This window comes from Myotis myotis, unplaced genomic scaffold (assembly GCF_014108235.1).
Source record: "Myotis myotis isolate mMyoMyo1 unplaced genomic scaffold, mMyoMyo1.p scaffold_m19_p_2, whole genome shotgun sequence".
Lineage (NCBI taxonomy): Eukaryota > Metazoa > Chordata > Mammalia > Chiroptera > Vespertilionidae > Myotis > Myotis myotis.
Genome location: NW_023416324.1, coordinates 207,697,118 through 207,713,570, shown reverse-complemented (window position 1 = coordinate 207,713,570; position 16,453 = coordinate 207,697,118). Strand labels below are relative to the sequence as shown.

The window sequence follows — 16,453 nt, the reverse complement described above, 5'->3', positions numbered from 1 at the left end:
ATGGGCATGCCAAGGCAGGAGTGGGCTTGTGTGCACAGGATACAGAGACAGCAGTTGGGGTTTGGAAGGGGAGGCAAGGGCTGCCATGCAAGGACTCAGGGAGCAGCACAAAGATGTCAACTAGAGGCACAAGGTGACCAGACTCAACTGTGATGGTGGGAACACCAGGGTGTAGAGGCCAAGGGCAGAAGCTGGCAGACAGGCAGGCTGGCAGCAGAGGTAGTGAGGGCCGTGCTCTAGAATGATGAGCCCGAGCCCAGGTGTCTGATCTGAGCCCGAGGAAGACAGGCTGGCATTACACGGAAGGCCCCGGGAGGGGCAGGCTGGGTGAAAAGTAGGTTCTGACATCGGGTTGGGAATTGGATACAGGAGCCTTGGCCAGAGATGCACCAGGGGAGTTGTCAGCGTGAAGGAGCAGCAGGGAAGAACAGAGGGCAGGGGGCTGTGCTGAGAGTGTGTTTGGGGGTGAGAGACAAAGCAGCCATGACTTCAGGAGGCCAAGCCAGTGCCCAGGCTGCCATGGGTCAAAGAGGAGTGCTCTGACCACAGAGTGCATCTGAGGCAGGTCAGCGCTATTGCCCACCCCACTTACAGAGGCAGAAACAGGATCTCAGAAATCTCAGCAGCCACAGTTTGTTGGAGTCAAACGAAACCCTGGAGACGGTTGTCAGAGAGAATGTCCCATGACAGCCCAGGAGAGATGAGGCACACCATGAGACCCAGACAGTGTGCTGTTACAGCCCCTCCATGCTGCCTTCCCCCGGGCTCCCCACTGGGCCTGAAGAGAGGCCGAGCCTGCACGGCTAGCAGTGGACAGCTCAAGTGAAGACCTGGGCAGGGCCCTCAGGAGCTGCACATGCTCAGAGTGACTGGGAGGAATGGCGGGGAGGGCCATGCCAAAGGGGCACAGGAGGAAGCCCCGTGAGGAGAGACTGGAGGGTGGGAGGTGGAGTCACTAAAATGCTGTTGCAGAAGACAGAGGGAGCTGGTGTGAGGTAGCAGCAGAAATGACAAAGAAGCAGAAGAATCCGGAAGCATAGAAGACAGGAAGTGGGAGTGGCAGTGAGTACACATGGACCTCTGATTCCACAAATGAGAAAAACAGGTGGTTCCAACTAAAATTCAATTACCAGGACCCCAAATGTTTTCAGGGAAAAAGGCATATAAATCAAAGCAGACAGAGCAACCATGTCCAGAACTGGAGGGAAAGACACCTGCGAAAGTGCAGTCCTACGTCCACTCTCTTGACGCATCTATCTTCCCCCTCAACACAGAGGTGGGACAGGGGCACTTAGGAGGCACTGTGGCAAGCTGCGCACTGACCTGGTGCAGGAGATGCCCACTTTCCCGGCGTGGCCAAGGTCTAGGAGGCCCTTGGCCAAGTTCTCCTCAGCAATGGGACACTCTGCACTGGGCACCAGTGCCGTCAGCCGGTCATTCACATCCACACAGCAGGGCGCTGCAGGGAAGGCCCGCATCTGGCGCCTCAGCTTCTTCCGGGCTGCGACAGCTTCCCTCCACCTGAGGACACACCAACATGTCATCACTGGGTGTGTTAAAGGTCCGCCACAGGGACAAATGCAAACATAAGCTCCGGCATCATTAACATGGGAACACAGTTTCCCATGTTCAGTCTTTTTCAGCAACAGTCCTGAAATTAAGAAATTAGTTAGAAAACTCAAGGGGAAAAAAAAGTTTAAAAACAACAACTCAGGCATAGGAGAGGCCTGAAGCAAATGAATGGTGGTAAGCAAAAAGAGTTACTGAACTTAATAGTTAATGCGGACTGCTCTCTGGAGGGCCAGTTTGGCAATATGGATACAAGGTACATAGACCCTCTGACCCAGCAACCACCACCGATGGAACTTCACCTCCAGACATGTGCACTGTGTGCGCAAGACGGTTACTACAGTATTTTGTCGAGGCTAAAGAGAGAAATCCACGTGGAAGTCCATCCACAGGGCCAGAGGGGCCATTTACAGTGCCACTGGCAACAACTGGGAAAGCTGACATGCTGCTGTGGTCAGGCCTCTACCTCCTAGCAAATGGAGGGAAGAATGACTGCACACAGAGCTGGCAACATGCTCCCAGATGTGCTAAGAACTACAAAAAGGGCAGAGGTGTCTGTGGGTGCACAAGCAGCTGGAGGAAGATGGTCTCTCGTGGAATGGAGACTCACTGCTCACTGCTCCCTTTCATGTGGCTGCAACTGCCAAGGAACACTAGTACTTATTTTAAATTTTACATGAACTGAATCACCATACAGATTATCTAACACATATATGCCCAGTTTAGAGATTAATGATGGTCAAACACCCACATCCTTCCATCCAGTTGAGAAGCAGTGCCCGTGATGCCAGGGACCCTGCTTAGTCACACGCCCTCTTGTTCCCAAAGTAACCACTATGCTGGGTGTGTATTTGTTATGTTCCTTCCTTTCTTTAGGCTTTCACTACTATATATAAGTCCGAAACAACCTATCTGAATATACACCGCTTGCATGTTGTACACATTTCTGTAGGAATTGTCTTTTTTCATTATAAATTATGTTTTGCACACAGCTATAATTTGCTTGGTTTGTTCATGGCCATCTCCCTGTGTATAGTGCAAAGGGTAAACGAGAAAAAGCAACTTTTAAATATTTGTTAAAATACAGAACAATCCTCCCAAACTAATTCCTTACTTATTATCCCTTTATACCTTTTAGGAAAGAACGTGGAACGTGTGTGTGTGTGTGTGTGTGTGTGTGTGTGTGTGTGTGTGCGCGCGCGCACATGCATGCGTGTGTATAATTGTCCGTTTCTGAAAAGTATAATCTTCGTAAAAAGACTCCTATGTGCATGGATTTATCTGTAAGAACACATAACTCACCTCTGAAGATACTTGCAGTAGCACTGAAGTTCCTGGAGGGTCTCCTTTGCAGTCTGGAAAATCTCCTCCCCGAGAAACAAGCCCACCAGGTGGGCACAGACTTCCTCACAGCAGCGGGCCATGCGGACCTTCTGGTCTGTCTCCACTGCACTCCTAGGAAACAGGCCATCAGCATGAGAGTCACTGCACCAGGCCCACACACACGGAGGGTTTGCCTTAAAAGTACAAGAGTCCACATCTTTTATATTGAAATGTAATTACGCCCTTGTTTCAAGAGGAACTTTAAGATTTTCATTTTACTTAAGGTATGGCCACCTGGAAAGGAATATCATACAACAAACATAAGAGAAAAAGAACAAAATTACAGGGTACTAGATTACAGGTCCAGTGGGGCCCTTGGGAATAGTCCAGAAATAAAGCTTTATTTTAAAACAATGGCTAGAAATGTTAGTTTTTAAATGACCATTAAGACATCCCCTCATCAGCAATATTTGCTGTTTCCAATTAGAAGTGTCTCAAGAACATAACTGGCAGCCTGTGGTCAAACAATGGTGGCCCTCATATAAACCAGTATCTGTAAGAGAAATTCTATCAACCAAAGGGTAAAGAGGGCTTTATCAAATATATTTAGTCACAAAAATCAAAGTAGCTTAAACAGGCAAGACCCATTTCCAATAGCCACCCTCTTGGGTAAGCTAAAGGCCAAGCCTCCTAGAGCCAAGGAGAACAGCATGTTCCCTGCACATCGATGAGTCCTGGGTTCCTTATCTCCTAACACCCCTTCCTGGGATTAAGAACAGACAGACATCCATCAATGTAAGGCCTCGTATAGTAAATATGGAAATAGATTCCCAATTAACAGAGAGGGAAACATCAATTAAGACACTTCTGTCTCTAGGTCTGTTCCCCATCTGCACTGGGAGCTGTGATCAGGACTAAAGAGTCCGTCGCCTTCGGGGCTATCTCAGAGAGCTTAAGCACCAGGACAGATTTCCCTGCACAACTGAACCTCTGTCTTCCCTGAAGCCTAGGATGGAAACCAAGAAAGTTCTTAAGTGAGATAGCTCCAAGAAATATTTTAGCATGTGGAATAAGTGAAGGATCTTCTACTAGAGGAAAACTAACAATAAGTAACCTGGTATGGAGACTACCAGCAAACCCTTTTGCTAAGACATCCCCATGCCCGGGGTAGGGTCCACAACGAGGATAACAGTGAAAGGGAGGCATTCTCTGGAGGACACACACATACAGGGACAGGGTTCTAGTGTTTGGCTATCAAAAGATATGTATGCTCCCTGCAAAAGTGCAACCCAGCTAGCAGGAGCTGACCAGCCTGCCCACAGCGCCTAAGGATCCTCCTCCCTCCTGCCAGTCCACGCCTCTCACACTGCAGGACCCAGCACTTCACTTACTTCAGCTCCTGGGAGCAGGTTTCTCTCACACATTCCATCACTACCAGCTCTGTCAGCTCTGCAGCCAGGCCCTGACTCATCTGAGTTAACACCAGTTCTCTTTCTTGTTTCAACCTAAGGGTTTAAAACAAGAAAAAAGAGCAAGGTAATGTTTAAGAATAAAAATAAGCAGCATCACACTCCGAGACCTCACAGGTGGAGGTGTGAGTTGTGCAGCCTGAGTCCGTAGGCTTACTAATCCTCTGATCCCACCAGACAAACCACACAGCTGAGCTGCCCCCACTCCAGCCCCACTGGCCACCACCCTCCCCCGCTGGCAAAGGGCTGCTGCTGCTCACAAGGTGGGTGTAGCCTCAGGACCCATCCACTCCGTGGGCCGAAGTGTATGGGGGCACTGGGTGAGCCTCGGGCCCGATGCAATGGACAATAATGGCAGGAGCATGCCAGGCCCGGGTAGGTTCTCTCCCATGTCCACACACTCTGACCCCAGGTACACTGCAAGGACGAGACACACTCACCTCTCCTCTTCAGCCTGCCGCCTCTCCTCCTCTTTTCGCTCCCTTTCCTTAGTAATTTCTTCAGCTGCAATGTGCCTCAAAATGCCTGTGGTAGCAGCTGTTAACAACTCCTCCACAGCAGCACTGGAAACACTAGACAGAGCAAAGTGGATAGAATTCTAAATAAGTGCCAAGCTAACCACATAACTAAACTTTTAACATTGGCAGGGGGGAAAAACATATTTAGCTTTCAGCATAAAAACAGTTAGAAACACAACATCTATCAAAACTGACATCAAACCCACAGCCTAGGTATGTGTCCAAACTGGGAATCGTCAAACCCACAACCTTCCGGTTGAGCCACTGGCCAGGAGCAGACAGACTGTGATTAAACTTATTAAGACTAGATGTTGAAGTATTAGACAGAAGCAGATACATAAAGTTTGTAGTTTTAAATGTCTAAGGAAATTTTACCATGGTGTAAAATACAAATGGTACAAAATATTCAAATTTTTAATAAGCTGAAATGTAACCCAAAATTTTTTAAGTTAGTTCCTTATTGTTTGTTTTGTTGTTGTTATTCCTCACTCGAGGATATTTTTTCCATTGATCTTGAGAGAGAGTAGGGAGGAGAGGAGGAGAGAGGGCGAGAGAAGAGAGAAACTGATGTGAGACACATCGATTGGTTGCCTCCCCCATGCACCCTGACCAGGGTCAGGGATCAAATCTGCAACCTAGATACGTGCCCTTGACTGATAATCGAACTCGAGACCCTTCAGTGCGTGGGCCAATGCTCCAACCACTGAGTACACTGGCCAGGGCTAAAGTATTTTTCATTGGGGGTGGGGGGTAAACTTTGAATATTTATTTATTTATTGAATTTACTGGAGAGATATTGATTAATAAGATTATGTTGATTTTAGGGATACAATTCTGTAATAAGTCATCTGTATACTGTATTGTGTGTTCACCACCCCAAGTCAAGTCTCCTTCTAGTATTTTTCATATTTAATAGAGAATGAACTAATTTTTACTTCATTCGAATTTTAAGTCGTATTTATTTATTTATTTATTTATTTTTTTTTAAATATATTTTATTGATTTTCCACAGAGAGGAAGGGAAAGAGATAGAGAGTTAGAAACATCGATGAGAGAGAAACATCGATCAGCTGCCTCCTGCACATCCCCCACTGGGGACGTGCCCGCAACCCAGGTACATGCCCTTGATCGGAATCGAACCTGGGACCCTTCAGTCCGCAGGCCGACGCTCTATCCACTGAGCCAAACCGGTTTCAGCTTTAAGTCGTATTTAAAGTTTAAAGAAAAATAGGGTTTAATTTACAACTTTAATAAACCTCTTGCTGCTCAAAAAGCAGACACGAATGGAAACGACATGCCAATGACAAACATAAGGTCAGAAATATGAATTACACCCACCTAGAGAACAGGACCAACATTCGAGCCTATACAAACGGGAAGCTGCAGCCCTAACCGGTTTGGCTCAGTGGATAGAGCGTCGGCCTGCGGACTGAAGGGTCCCAGGTTCAATTCCGGTCAAGGGCACGTACCTTGGTTGCGGGCACATCCCCAGTAGGGGGTGTGCAGGAGGCAGCTTATCAATGTTTCTTTCTCATTGATGTTTCTAACTTTCTATACCTCCCTTCCTCTCTGTAAAAAATCAATAAAAATATAAAACAAACGGGAAGCTGCAATCTCTTGCTGAAGACTGAGAACAGCTTTACAAGAGTGTCTCGAGGGACAGAGTGTGGTCCCAGTGAGTGCAGACTGCTTCAGAGCAGAAGGGGCGCCCCACTTACCCCAGAGCTGTGGCTGCGAAGGCCGCCCCAGCGGCACCGACCTCCTCACAGTCCCTCTGAAGAACCTCCTGGATGAGCTCGTCCACCACCTGCGCCAGGTCCTAGAGAGAGGTCAGACGGCGGGTCAGGCGTGCCAGCAGGGACAGTGCCTCAATCCAGACCCAGCTTATAATCGAACAATCTCACTTCACAGCAAACGGCACTAAAGACCTTCACAGAACCACTGAGTTCTCATGGAACTCGGCCAGGGCAGAAACCCCATCAAGGCCTTGTCAATGAACGTTTTTTGAAGGTGTTTTAACGACCCTCACAGGGGGTATGATGCTGTTTCTGGGAAGAGTTCCTGCTAATGAACAGAGGAGCCTTGCGCGAGGATGGCCATTCAGAAGGCCCCCAGTGCCACTCCCGCACATCAAACACGCTCAGGGTCTGTGGCCATTCTTCACATTCCTCCTTGATCCCGACTGGGGTAGTGTCAAGTGCCTGTCTAAGCAACAGGTGGCGAGACCAAGTCCCACAACCTGTGGTGTACCGGCTCTGCTCGACCCTAGTCACATGCCTGTCGGTGGGCATGTGGCGCTACCCATGGTCCCCATGGCCCTAGTTAACATGTCCACTGGTTTTCAAAGGAGCAGACACGTGGGGGCACAGGATGGCGCTGGGACAGGGCAACCAGGACACCACATGCCTGCAGAGCTCTTGGCACAGGAAGCACTCGACACCAGGCAGCACTGATTTTATCAACAGCATTACGTCCGTAAACACCCTTCAGCACATTCGCCAAAGTTTCACCTATGACCTTTCAAAGAAAAACACGGGCAACAAACTACAGACCCACACATCATCCCTGCTCTCAGAGCCTCTGGCTCCTAAGACAGACTCAAGCCTTGTGGACTAGATCCCACAGTGAGACCAGCCATGGCTAGTTCAGAACATTCTAAGGTCACATGTGCAACCACCTCAGTGGGTTCCGTCTACAGACAATGGTCAGACTAGACATCAGATGCTGCTGGGTGTTGTGCGTAACAGGCTGCTTGGGGCCTGAGCTGGAAGACTCCTTACCGCGTCAGAGTACACAGGCTCAGGCTTTGCAGGAAGAAGTTCCGGCTGCAGAGGGGGTAGCATGGGGGGTTGGAAGAGGCCGGGTGCCGCACTCGGGGTGGCTGCTGGGTGGTGCGGCAGATAGGGCAGTGCAGGGGCCAAGATGGGAAGAGGCTGCAGGAGGAGGGTAGGCGGGGACGCGTCTGCCTCAGTACCACATTCCTCTCCTCTCCCCACACCTGGAAGAGAACAGGCACATGTGGGCACTACAAACAACCTCCAGGCCACCCACAGGGACGGTAAGGACTGGCCACCCTCCCTGAGCTTCACGATGAGAAGCGAGCACATGATGCCACGGAGTCTATCAGCCCAACCTCAGGATGAAACACCTAGCACTGAACAACATCCACATCTGGGCCCCAAAACAAGATAGGTGCTTCTGGCTCCCTAGAGGCTTCCGAGAGGGACAAGCAGCTAGTTCCCTCGTGCAGCCGCAGCTCCACTCACCTGCTGCATCCAGGCCGGGCCTCTGAGTGCCCACAGACAGCTCCGCGGCCAGGCTCTCCCCGACGAACTTGTTCTGGAAGTTGAAGCTGCACACGGGGGTATGACGAGGGACAGGGGGCAACGGCCCCCCATTCACAATTTCCCCAACCGACACCATCAGCTTCCTGGTAATAAACACCGACTTCCTGGCCTTCAATAACCCCTCTGGTTCCAAGAACGAGGACCGGTTCAGCTCGACACAGCTATCCAGACCACAAAGAACCCACAGAGAGGTATCTCAGGTGAGAGGTCAGCCTTCACTTCCCAGTGCCAGCAACAACGCTGGAAGCCCCCTCCCTGATGTCACGGAGTAACCACACAGCCACATGGAAATCAGGAGGGGAGCAGCGCTCCCTGCTGCCAGCCTACAGGGGCACCACCCGGCCTAGCCGTTAACACCACACATACACACTCCTGGCTCCCTCCAAAGCTGCCACATCTCCATGAGGAAGGACTACAGGCAGCACAAAGGCCATAGTGAGAGGGAGGGGTTGAGAAACCCAGCTGAGGGCATGTCTATCATGTTTTACATCATGATGCCATTTTCTGGGAGAAGGTCCTTGAGCCTCATCAGGTTCTCAAAACACTCAAACTCCAAGCAGAGAAGCCCTGCCCTGGCCCACTGGCACCTATCTGGGCCATGAGAGTTGTGCAGTGGCCTATCATGGGTGGCTAGCAAAGGCCATCCTCAAGGGACAGAATAAGGAGGCCCAACCTTTACCTTTAAGTTCTTCAGTAACTTGTAAAGCACTCATTTTGGAGTCACAAAGAACTGGGTCTAAACCCAGTCAGCCAACACGCAGCATGTGGTCTGGGGACATTCCTCAGCCACTCCGAGCCTCGCTATGTATACCAGGGAGGCAGCACATGAAACATGCTTTCTCCAGGACCTAGCACATCAATGGCACTTCCCAGCCCTTTATCAGAATTAAGACAGAAAAGGAAAGACATGCCCTACAGTTTCACCCTCAGCTCCTACCCATCGGAAACAGTGAGACCATGGTAGTTGAGGAAGTCTGTGGCCTCTTCGCAATCTCTGAAGAGCAGCATGCGCACCACGCTGTCCAGGGGAAAGATGGTGGATCGTTGGGTGCTCACAGTATAGGCGATGTTGAGTGCCCGGAGAGCATCCTTGCGGATCTGAAAGGAGAAGCCAATCACTGCAGTCGCCCCAGGACTACAGAAAGGCTGGCATGGGGGACAGGACTCCGGCTGTAGCTCATTCCCTCTGGACAGCAACCTGCCATTATGGGTCCCAGGCTTGGTGATCTAAGGCTATTTGCTCAGTGTTAAGATGCCCAGGAATGCATGCAAAGGAGACAATTTCAAACATCCTACATAATAAAAGCCTAATATGCAAATCAACCGAATGGCAGAATGACCGGCAGAACAACCGGTCGCTATGATGCACACTGACAACCAAGGGGCAGACGCTCAATGTAGGGGCCTATCGGGGGGCCCCCACTGGCCAAGGTGGTGCCAGCGGGGTTCCCCCCCACCAATCGCCTGGCCGGTCACCCCGCAGAGAGAGGTGACCGGCAGCGGTGGCCAGAGGTGGGGCCAGCAAGCGGGCAGCGCCAGGCCGGCCAAGGCAGGTGCCAGCGGGGGTCCTCCGATTGCTCTGCTAGTTGCATCACAAATCAGCCTTGATTGCCAGCCAGGCCTAGGGACCCTACCCGTGCAAGAATTTCATGCTCTGGGTCTCTTATAGAAAAGATTAGTCTTAAGGCCTTATTTGTAAGAAACTAGAAAACAAACCATCCCACAGCAGGGCACAGAAAGTAAACTGTGCAGCATCCATTCAACAAAAAGCTGTGTAGATGCTAAAAATTATCACAAAGATAATGGAATGCCATTAAAAATGCATGACATGAAATTAAATAAGAGAGTCAAAGGCAAAATTGTTTCATAGCATTATTACAAGTGCTTTTAAAAAAGAAGACAAAGGACAAACATGAAAATGCTTATAAAACTTGGGTTGGGTGACAGGAATCTGGGTGGCTTCTTCCAGTATTCTGGAACTAACTCAATCAGTATTTATCAAGTGTTTACTTCATGCCTGGCATTGTCAGTGCTGAGATTACAACAGTGAACAAAACAAAATCCCTGTCCCCACATAGCTGATATGTTAAAGAAGCCAACAATGAATAAAATGCACATATAAAATACACAGTACAGCCCTAGCCAGTCTGGTTCAGTGTATAGAGCGTCAGCCTGTGGAATCAAGGGTCCCGGGTTCCAAGCTCGGTCCCCAGCAGCGGGCATACAGGAGGCAGTGGTTCCCTCTCATCATTGATGTTTCTATCTCTCTCTCCCCCTCTCCCTTCCTCTCTGAAATCAGTAAAAATATATTTTCAAAAAAATATGTGTGTGTGTGTGTGTATATATATATATATATATATATATATATATATTTTTTTTTTTTTTTTTTTTTTTTTTTTTTAAAGTACACAATATATTTAATGGTGGCAGTGAGAAAGGCAGAAGACCTGGAGCACTGACAAGGGTGGGCCCAGCCAAGACCGTGGCAGCCAAGCCAACAACTGGAGGATGTGACCTTGTGTGGCTGTGAGAAGGAAAAGCAGTGAGAACAGCAAACGCAGAAAACCTGAGGCAGGAAGGTGGGGGGCCTGAAAGGGGGGGAGGGGGGGAACACTACAGCAGGAGCCGAGCACGGAGGAAGCTGGGGAGGCGGTCCCAAGGACAAGGGACAGTGTGGGCTTAAAGTTATTAAAATGGGCACCAATGGTGGACATTCTAATAACATTACATAATCACTTTAAAATACTAATTATTAGTTTTATTTATCAGCTGCATGGAGTTCCCCAAGTGGCACAGTGTTAGAAATCTTTTCATCTGTTCCAGAATTTCAGTCCTATTGGCAACCGTCAGATCTGACAATGAGCACACCTGCAGAAGGTTCTTTACCTGGAATGTGGTTTAGTCACTGTTTACAGGAGGGCATTTGTGTGACCAAGAAGAAAAATGACCTGGAGTCACAAGAACCAGCTAGCAGGTCCGAGATCTCCCAGGCAGCTTCCTTCACTCCCAGTGGAGCCCGAGGGCTCTCAGCAAGGACTCTGCTGGTGGCATCCTCCACCCCACGCAGGGGGGAGCAGCAGTGTGTAAAGCGGAGACAGGCGGGGGCTGCTCCGTCATCATCCCCAAGTGCCCTTGGGCTGGGGCTAAAAACCTGGCTGGAGATTCTGAGACCAGGAGCTCACACTTTTGGCAAAGCCCCAGGTGCCCGCCTTTGGAACCCGAGCACAGCACAGCATTGACAAAGAGAAGGCACTTGACATATTTACTGAAATGCATTTAGTATCATCAGGCTCTCTAAAAATTTAATATCACTGAGAATTTCTACGTTAGAGACTTTATCCGTGCAGTGTTTTGCTTCCCAGGGAAGATAAAGTTCTAAACTTTAGTTACATGGTTCTAAAGAGATTTTTCTTATCTAAACTGTAAGTACACAAAAATAAAAATAAAAAAAATAAACTGTAAGTACAGTGTTTTCATTGCCTTCAGTGATCAATGATGGTAACCCCTGTAGAATGGGATTACACCAGTGACCCTGGGGGGCTGCCACGAGGGCTGCACAGAGTTAGCCCCAGACCTGTCTGAAACCTTCATGGAATAAAGCACTTAAATGTCATAAGTAATGTCCTGGCCAGTACGTTCAGTGATTAGAGCGTTGGCCTGCATACTGAAGGGTTGTGGGTTCAATTCCCAGTCAAGGGCAGGTATATGGGTTGCACATTCCATCCCCAGCCCTGTTCGGGGTTCGTGTGGAGGCAACCAATTGATGTGTCTCTCTCACATCGATGTCGTGTCTCTCTCCTCTCTCTCCCCCTCCTTCTCCCTGCCTCCCTTCCACTCTGTCTAAAGAAATCAATGGAAAAAATATCCTAAGGTGATGATTAACAACAACAAATATATATTTATTTATCATAAATAACAACCTGCTTTCTTCTAATTCTCCAAGTACAGTAACGTTACTCACCTGATTAAAGTAGCAATGTAAAAGACAAGCATTCAAGTAAGAAGCTGACTGGACCAGTTTGAAAAATCTCACAAAATTATTACTGTTCAATGCAGCAAAAGCCTGGACCGCAAATTTCACCTCAGAGGAGTTTCTAACAGCCGGATGGAACTGTTGTACTTCTCTGTTAATTAAAAGAGATAAAAGAGATTAGAAAATTTTAAGATTAATTTGACAAAATATTCCATAAAAAAAATCTGATAAAAACTAGATTTCAACCATACTGAGAAAGAGGGTCATAATGGCAAACGGCTAACAGCTCTGATAGGGCACCTGGGCATTGCTGTCCTGGTTCACGCGCCTATTCTACTCATCGGGCCCATCCCTTCCTCATTCCCTCTTGCTGACAAGGAGAAATCATTCTCAGGAAGGATTTGGAGCAACTCTAGATGTGCTGGTGTGAGCGTACATCCATCCTGCTCCCAGGGGCTCAGGTCAAGGGACTGAGCGCAGCCAGGTTTCTTACTGTCATCCCAGCGTTATGGACCAGGGACATGGCAGCACTAAGAGCGCCTACGAATCCCGACAGCTCTTCCCCTATTTACACCCTGCTTTCCATTTCCAGACAGCGTAGGCCAGCTCCGGAACGGAAAATTCACCTTAGGATGTCGCCCTTGTTGAGATTGAGCAGCACGTTGTAGCCCTGGAACTCGGCTTCGCTGACACAGAACACGCCCTTGTTCCTCAGGTCTTGGTACATCTCCTTCAGACTCTGAAGGCACTTGGTCATGTTCTCATTGTTGATCTTGGCATCAAAGGAGGACATGGGCTCCTCACACATGAAGTGAGCACAGTGGATATGAAGCCGGGCACACTTCTCAATCAGGGACACCGTCATGGGATCACACAGGTGCTGCTGTGTGATGTCCTGGCCACAAGAGGGGAATATTACATACACATGAACACGCACACACCTTATATGCATGTGTTTCAGAGACACAGATCCCATGCACATGTTCCCATGCAGAGAAGCAACTACTAGAAAAATCATGTTTATTAGCTGAATTTCTCATATTTCAATTTGAAACAAAGCCCATAAAGAACACTTTAATAAGAATTTGTAATGATTTTAAATAATAGTATACTTGGTGTTACAGATAAAATAGTAAAATGACAAAACTCTCACTTTCACTTAGGAATTCACATACTTTTTCTAGTTTCTTAATGAGAAGAGGCTGATACCTTCCGTATGCCCCGTGTGCGGTTCCACAGGAAGTCATACCAGTCCCGCAGGTTGCCTTCCTTCTGGTCCATAATCTGGGTCACCAGGTAATCCATGGTCCTGCTGAGCACTGCTGAGGGCCGCAGCTCATGTGACAGGGGCTCCTCCTGGTCGGCAGAGGAGCGACTGTACTCCTTGACAGCTGCCGCGTGGTCCACCTGAAGAGAGTGGGGACAAGCAGCTGGGTGGTGGGTGCTGAGCCAGCCTCTCAGCAGCTGTGCCTTAAAGTCAGGGGGTGAGATCGCACACACACTCACACAGGATCAATACTACAGAATACAATTTCTATGTGTAAAATTCTGTTTAAAGGTAACAACCAAATTCAAAGACAAAATAAGTAACATATTGAACATAAGTGGCTATCACATCAAGAAGCAGAGGAATACAAAAAATGGGCAAAGGACCTAAATACGTAGACACTTTTCAAAAGAGGACATACAGAAGGTGAAGAGACACATGAAAACATGCTCAAAGTCACTAATCATCCGAGAGATGCAAATCAACAATGAGGTACTATCTCACACCTGTCAGAATGGCTATCATCAACAAACAACAAATGACAAGTGCTGGAGAGGATGTGGAGAAAAAGGAACCCTCGTGCACTGCTGGTGGGAATGCAGAATGATGCAGCCTCGTGGAAAACAGTATGAAGTTTTCTCAAAAAGTTAAAAATGGAACTCCCATTTGACCCAGTAATCCCACTTCTAGGAATATAGCCCAAGAAATCAGAAACACCAATCAGAAAGGACATATGCACCCCTATGTTCATAGCAGCACAATTTACAATAGCTAAGATTTGGAAACAGCCTAAGAGCCCATCAGCAGATGAGTGGATTAAAAAACTGTGGTACATCTACACAATGGAATACTACGCTGTGGTAAAAAAGAAGGAACTCTTACCACTTGCAACAGCATGGATGGACCTGGGGAGCATTATGCTAAGTGAAATAAGCCATTCAAAGAAAGATAAATACCACATGATCTCACTCATTTGTGAAATACAATGAACATAGACTGATGAACAAAAATGGATCCAGAGACAGAGAAGCACTGAACGAACTGTCAAACCTCAGAGGGAAGGTAGGGGAAGGCGGGAGGCGGGGGGAAATGTAAGAGATCAACCAAAGGACTTGTATGCATGTGCATTAACATAATCCCATGGTCAGCAAACAGCGGCTCACAAGCCACATGCGGCTCTTTGGCCTCTTGAGTGTGGCTCTTCCACAAAATACCACATGGGGGCGCGCACGTACAGTGCGATTGAAACTCCGTGGCCCATGCGCAGAAGTCGGTATTTTGTGGAAGAGCCGGTATTTTGTGTAACAGCCACACTCAAGGGGCCAAAGAGCACATGTGGCTCGCGAGCCGTGGTTTGCTGAGACGCGGTTTGCCAAACACTGGCATAACCAATGGACACGGACACTGGGATGGTGGGAGCTTGTCCTGGAGGGTGGCAGTGGCCGGGGAGGGGTCGATGGGGGAAAAAGGAGACATATGTAATACTATAAACAGTAAAAAAAAGAACTTAAAAAAAAAAAAGGCAGAGGAATATAAGTGAAGACACACCTGCTTGGCCCCAAGCACAGCAGTGTGATAGGTAAAGGACTTGAAAGCATTTTCAAAGGTCTTAGCCATGCTCAAACACCAGATTACATCTACACAGACCAGGAATGAAATGGAGACAACAGTGAGGATGGGGGGGGGGGGGGGGGCATAGCAGAAGCAAGGGCCTGGTGAGCAGGAGCCCAGGGCCTCTGCTGTGACAACTGCTGCCTGACTGAGGGCCCTGCGTTGGGTAAAGGCAGCTATAAAACCACCAGCCAGAAGAGGAGGAAAAGCCCAAAACTAACAAAAGAATAAAAGGGCCTAACGTGGTGATTTCTGGGAAACAATTAAGGAACATGAACAGGCACATGTTCAGGAAGCTGAAGAAAGGTCATACCCTCTGACAGAGTTAACGATCTGAAGGAAATCATCTAATCACCTCCGAGGCATTACACACAGCATGCCCAAAGGAATTAACATAATTGAAAAATTAGAAACAGCCTATCTAACGTTGCAAAATGGGAGCGTGGACAGAACTACATAATAATATGCCGTTATTTAAAAATGCTTATAAAGAGTTCATTATAACAAAAAAATGATCATGATATAATCTTAACTGAAAAAAAATCGTACAAAATTGTATCCAGAACATAATCTCAAATGTGCAAAACATAAACATAGGAATAAAATTGTGAAAAGAAAAAAGTTTTTTCACCTATGAAATAATTCTGCATCTACATCTGTATCTATACCTTAGGGTCCTGTATGGTCCTGTACAAGATTGCTTAGTACACAACTCACAATGCAAACAATTGTACACAATGGGGGGCATGGGGCTCCACCTGGTCAGTTCCTGGGATCACTTCAAATACACTCAGCTGGCTCCGGGTCTCCCGCATGTACCGCTCCTTCTCGGGGCACATGTCAGGGCACGTCCCAACAAAAGTCCTCGCTTTGTCCAGGTCGGTCCTTTTCACTCGAGCTAAATGACATCAAGTAAATAGTAAGAACATACCACACAGTATGGAGAATTCAGCGAAGTGTGTTTTCGTAAACTGTAATAATAAAAGTGTAATATGCTAATTAGACCGGACGAAGCTGGGGCTGCGAGGGCCGAGCCCATTGCATGAATTTCGTGCATCAGGCCTCTGGTGATAAAATAAGAACAAACATCACACAAATCACACAAAAAAAGAAAAACTTTTTAAACACTGGGACTCTGGGAAAGAAAAGCATGGCCTATACCAGTGATGGCGAACCTTTTGAGCTCAGTGTGTCAGCATTTTGAAAAACCCTAACTTAACTCTGGTGCCATGTCACATATAGAAATTTTTTGATATTTGCAACCATAGTAAAACAAAGACTTATATTTCTGATATTTATTTTATATATTTAAATGCCATTTAACAAAGAAAAATCAACCAAAAGAATGAGTTGTCATAGGTTCACCATCACTGGCC

General features: G+C 47.7%; 1 protein-coding gene across 5 annotated transcripts in view; it reads right to left on the bottom strand.

The window, feature by feature from the left end:
- The window catches only part of LOC118675466 (minichromosome maintenance complex component 3 associated protein), a 40,738-nt gene that overhangs the window by 15,407 nt on the left and 8,878 nt on the right, over window positions 1-16,453 (bottom strand). For all 5 annotated transcript variants that reach the window (XR_004973920.1, XR_004973921.1, XM_036348307.1 and 2 more), the window contains exons 7-18: window positions 15,836-15,975; window positions 13,409-13,606; window positions 12,826-13,094; window positions 12,188-12,350; window positions 9,164-9,324; window positions 8,146-8,387; window positions 7,660-7,877; window positions 6,598-6,698; window positions 4,802-4,933; window positions 4,284-4,397; window positions 2,872-3,024; window positions 1,324-1,521 (exon numbers count right to left, since the gene is read on the bottom strand). Coding sequence is in view for 3 of the 5 variants with exons in the window: in XM_036348307.1 (XP_036204200.1) it covers window positions 1,324-1,521; window positions 2,872-3,024; window positions 4,284-4,397; window positions 4,802-4,933; window positions 6,598-6,698; window positions 7,660-7,877; window positions 8,146-8,387; window positions 9,164-9,324; window positions 12,188-12,350; window positions 12,826-13,094; window positions 13,409-13,606; window positions 15,836-15,975 (2,089 nt within the window). In the remaining 2 variants the exon portion in view is untranslated. The remainder of the gene's footprint in view (window positions 1-1,323; window positions 1,522-2,871; window positions 3,025-4,283; window positions 4,398-4,801; window positions 4,934-6,597; window positions 6,699-7,659; window positions 7,878-8,145; window positions 8,388-9,163; window positions 9,325-12,187; window positions 12,351-12,825; window positions 13,095-13,408; window positions 13,607-15,835; window positions 15,976-16,453) is intronic.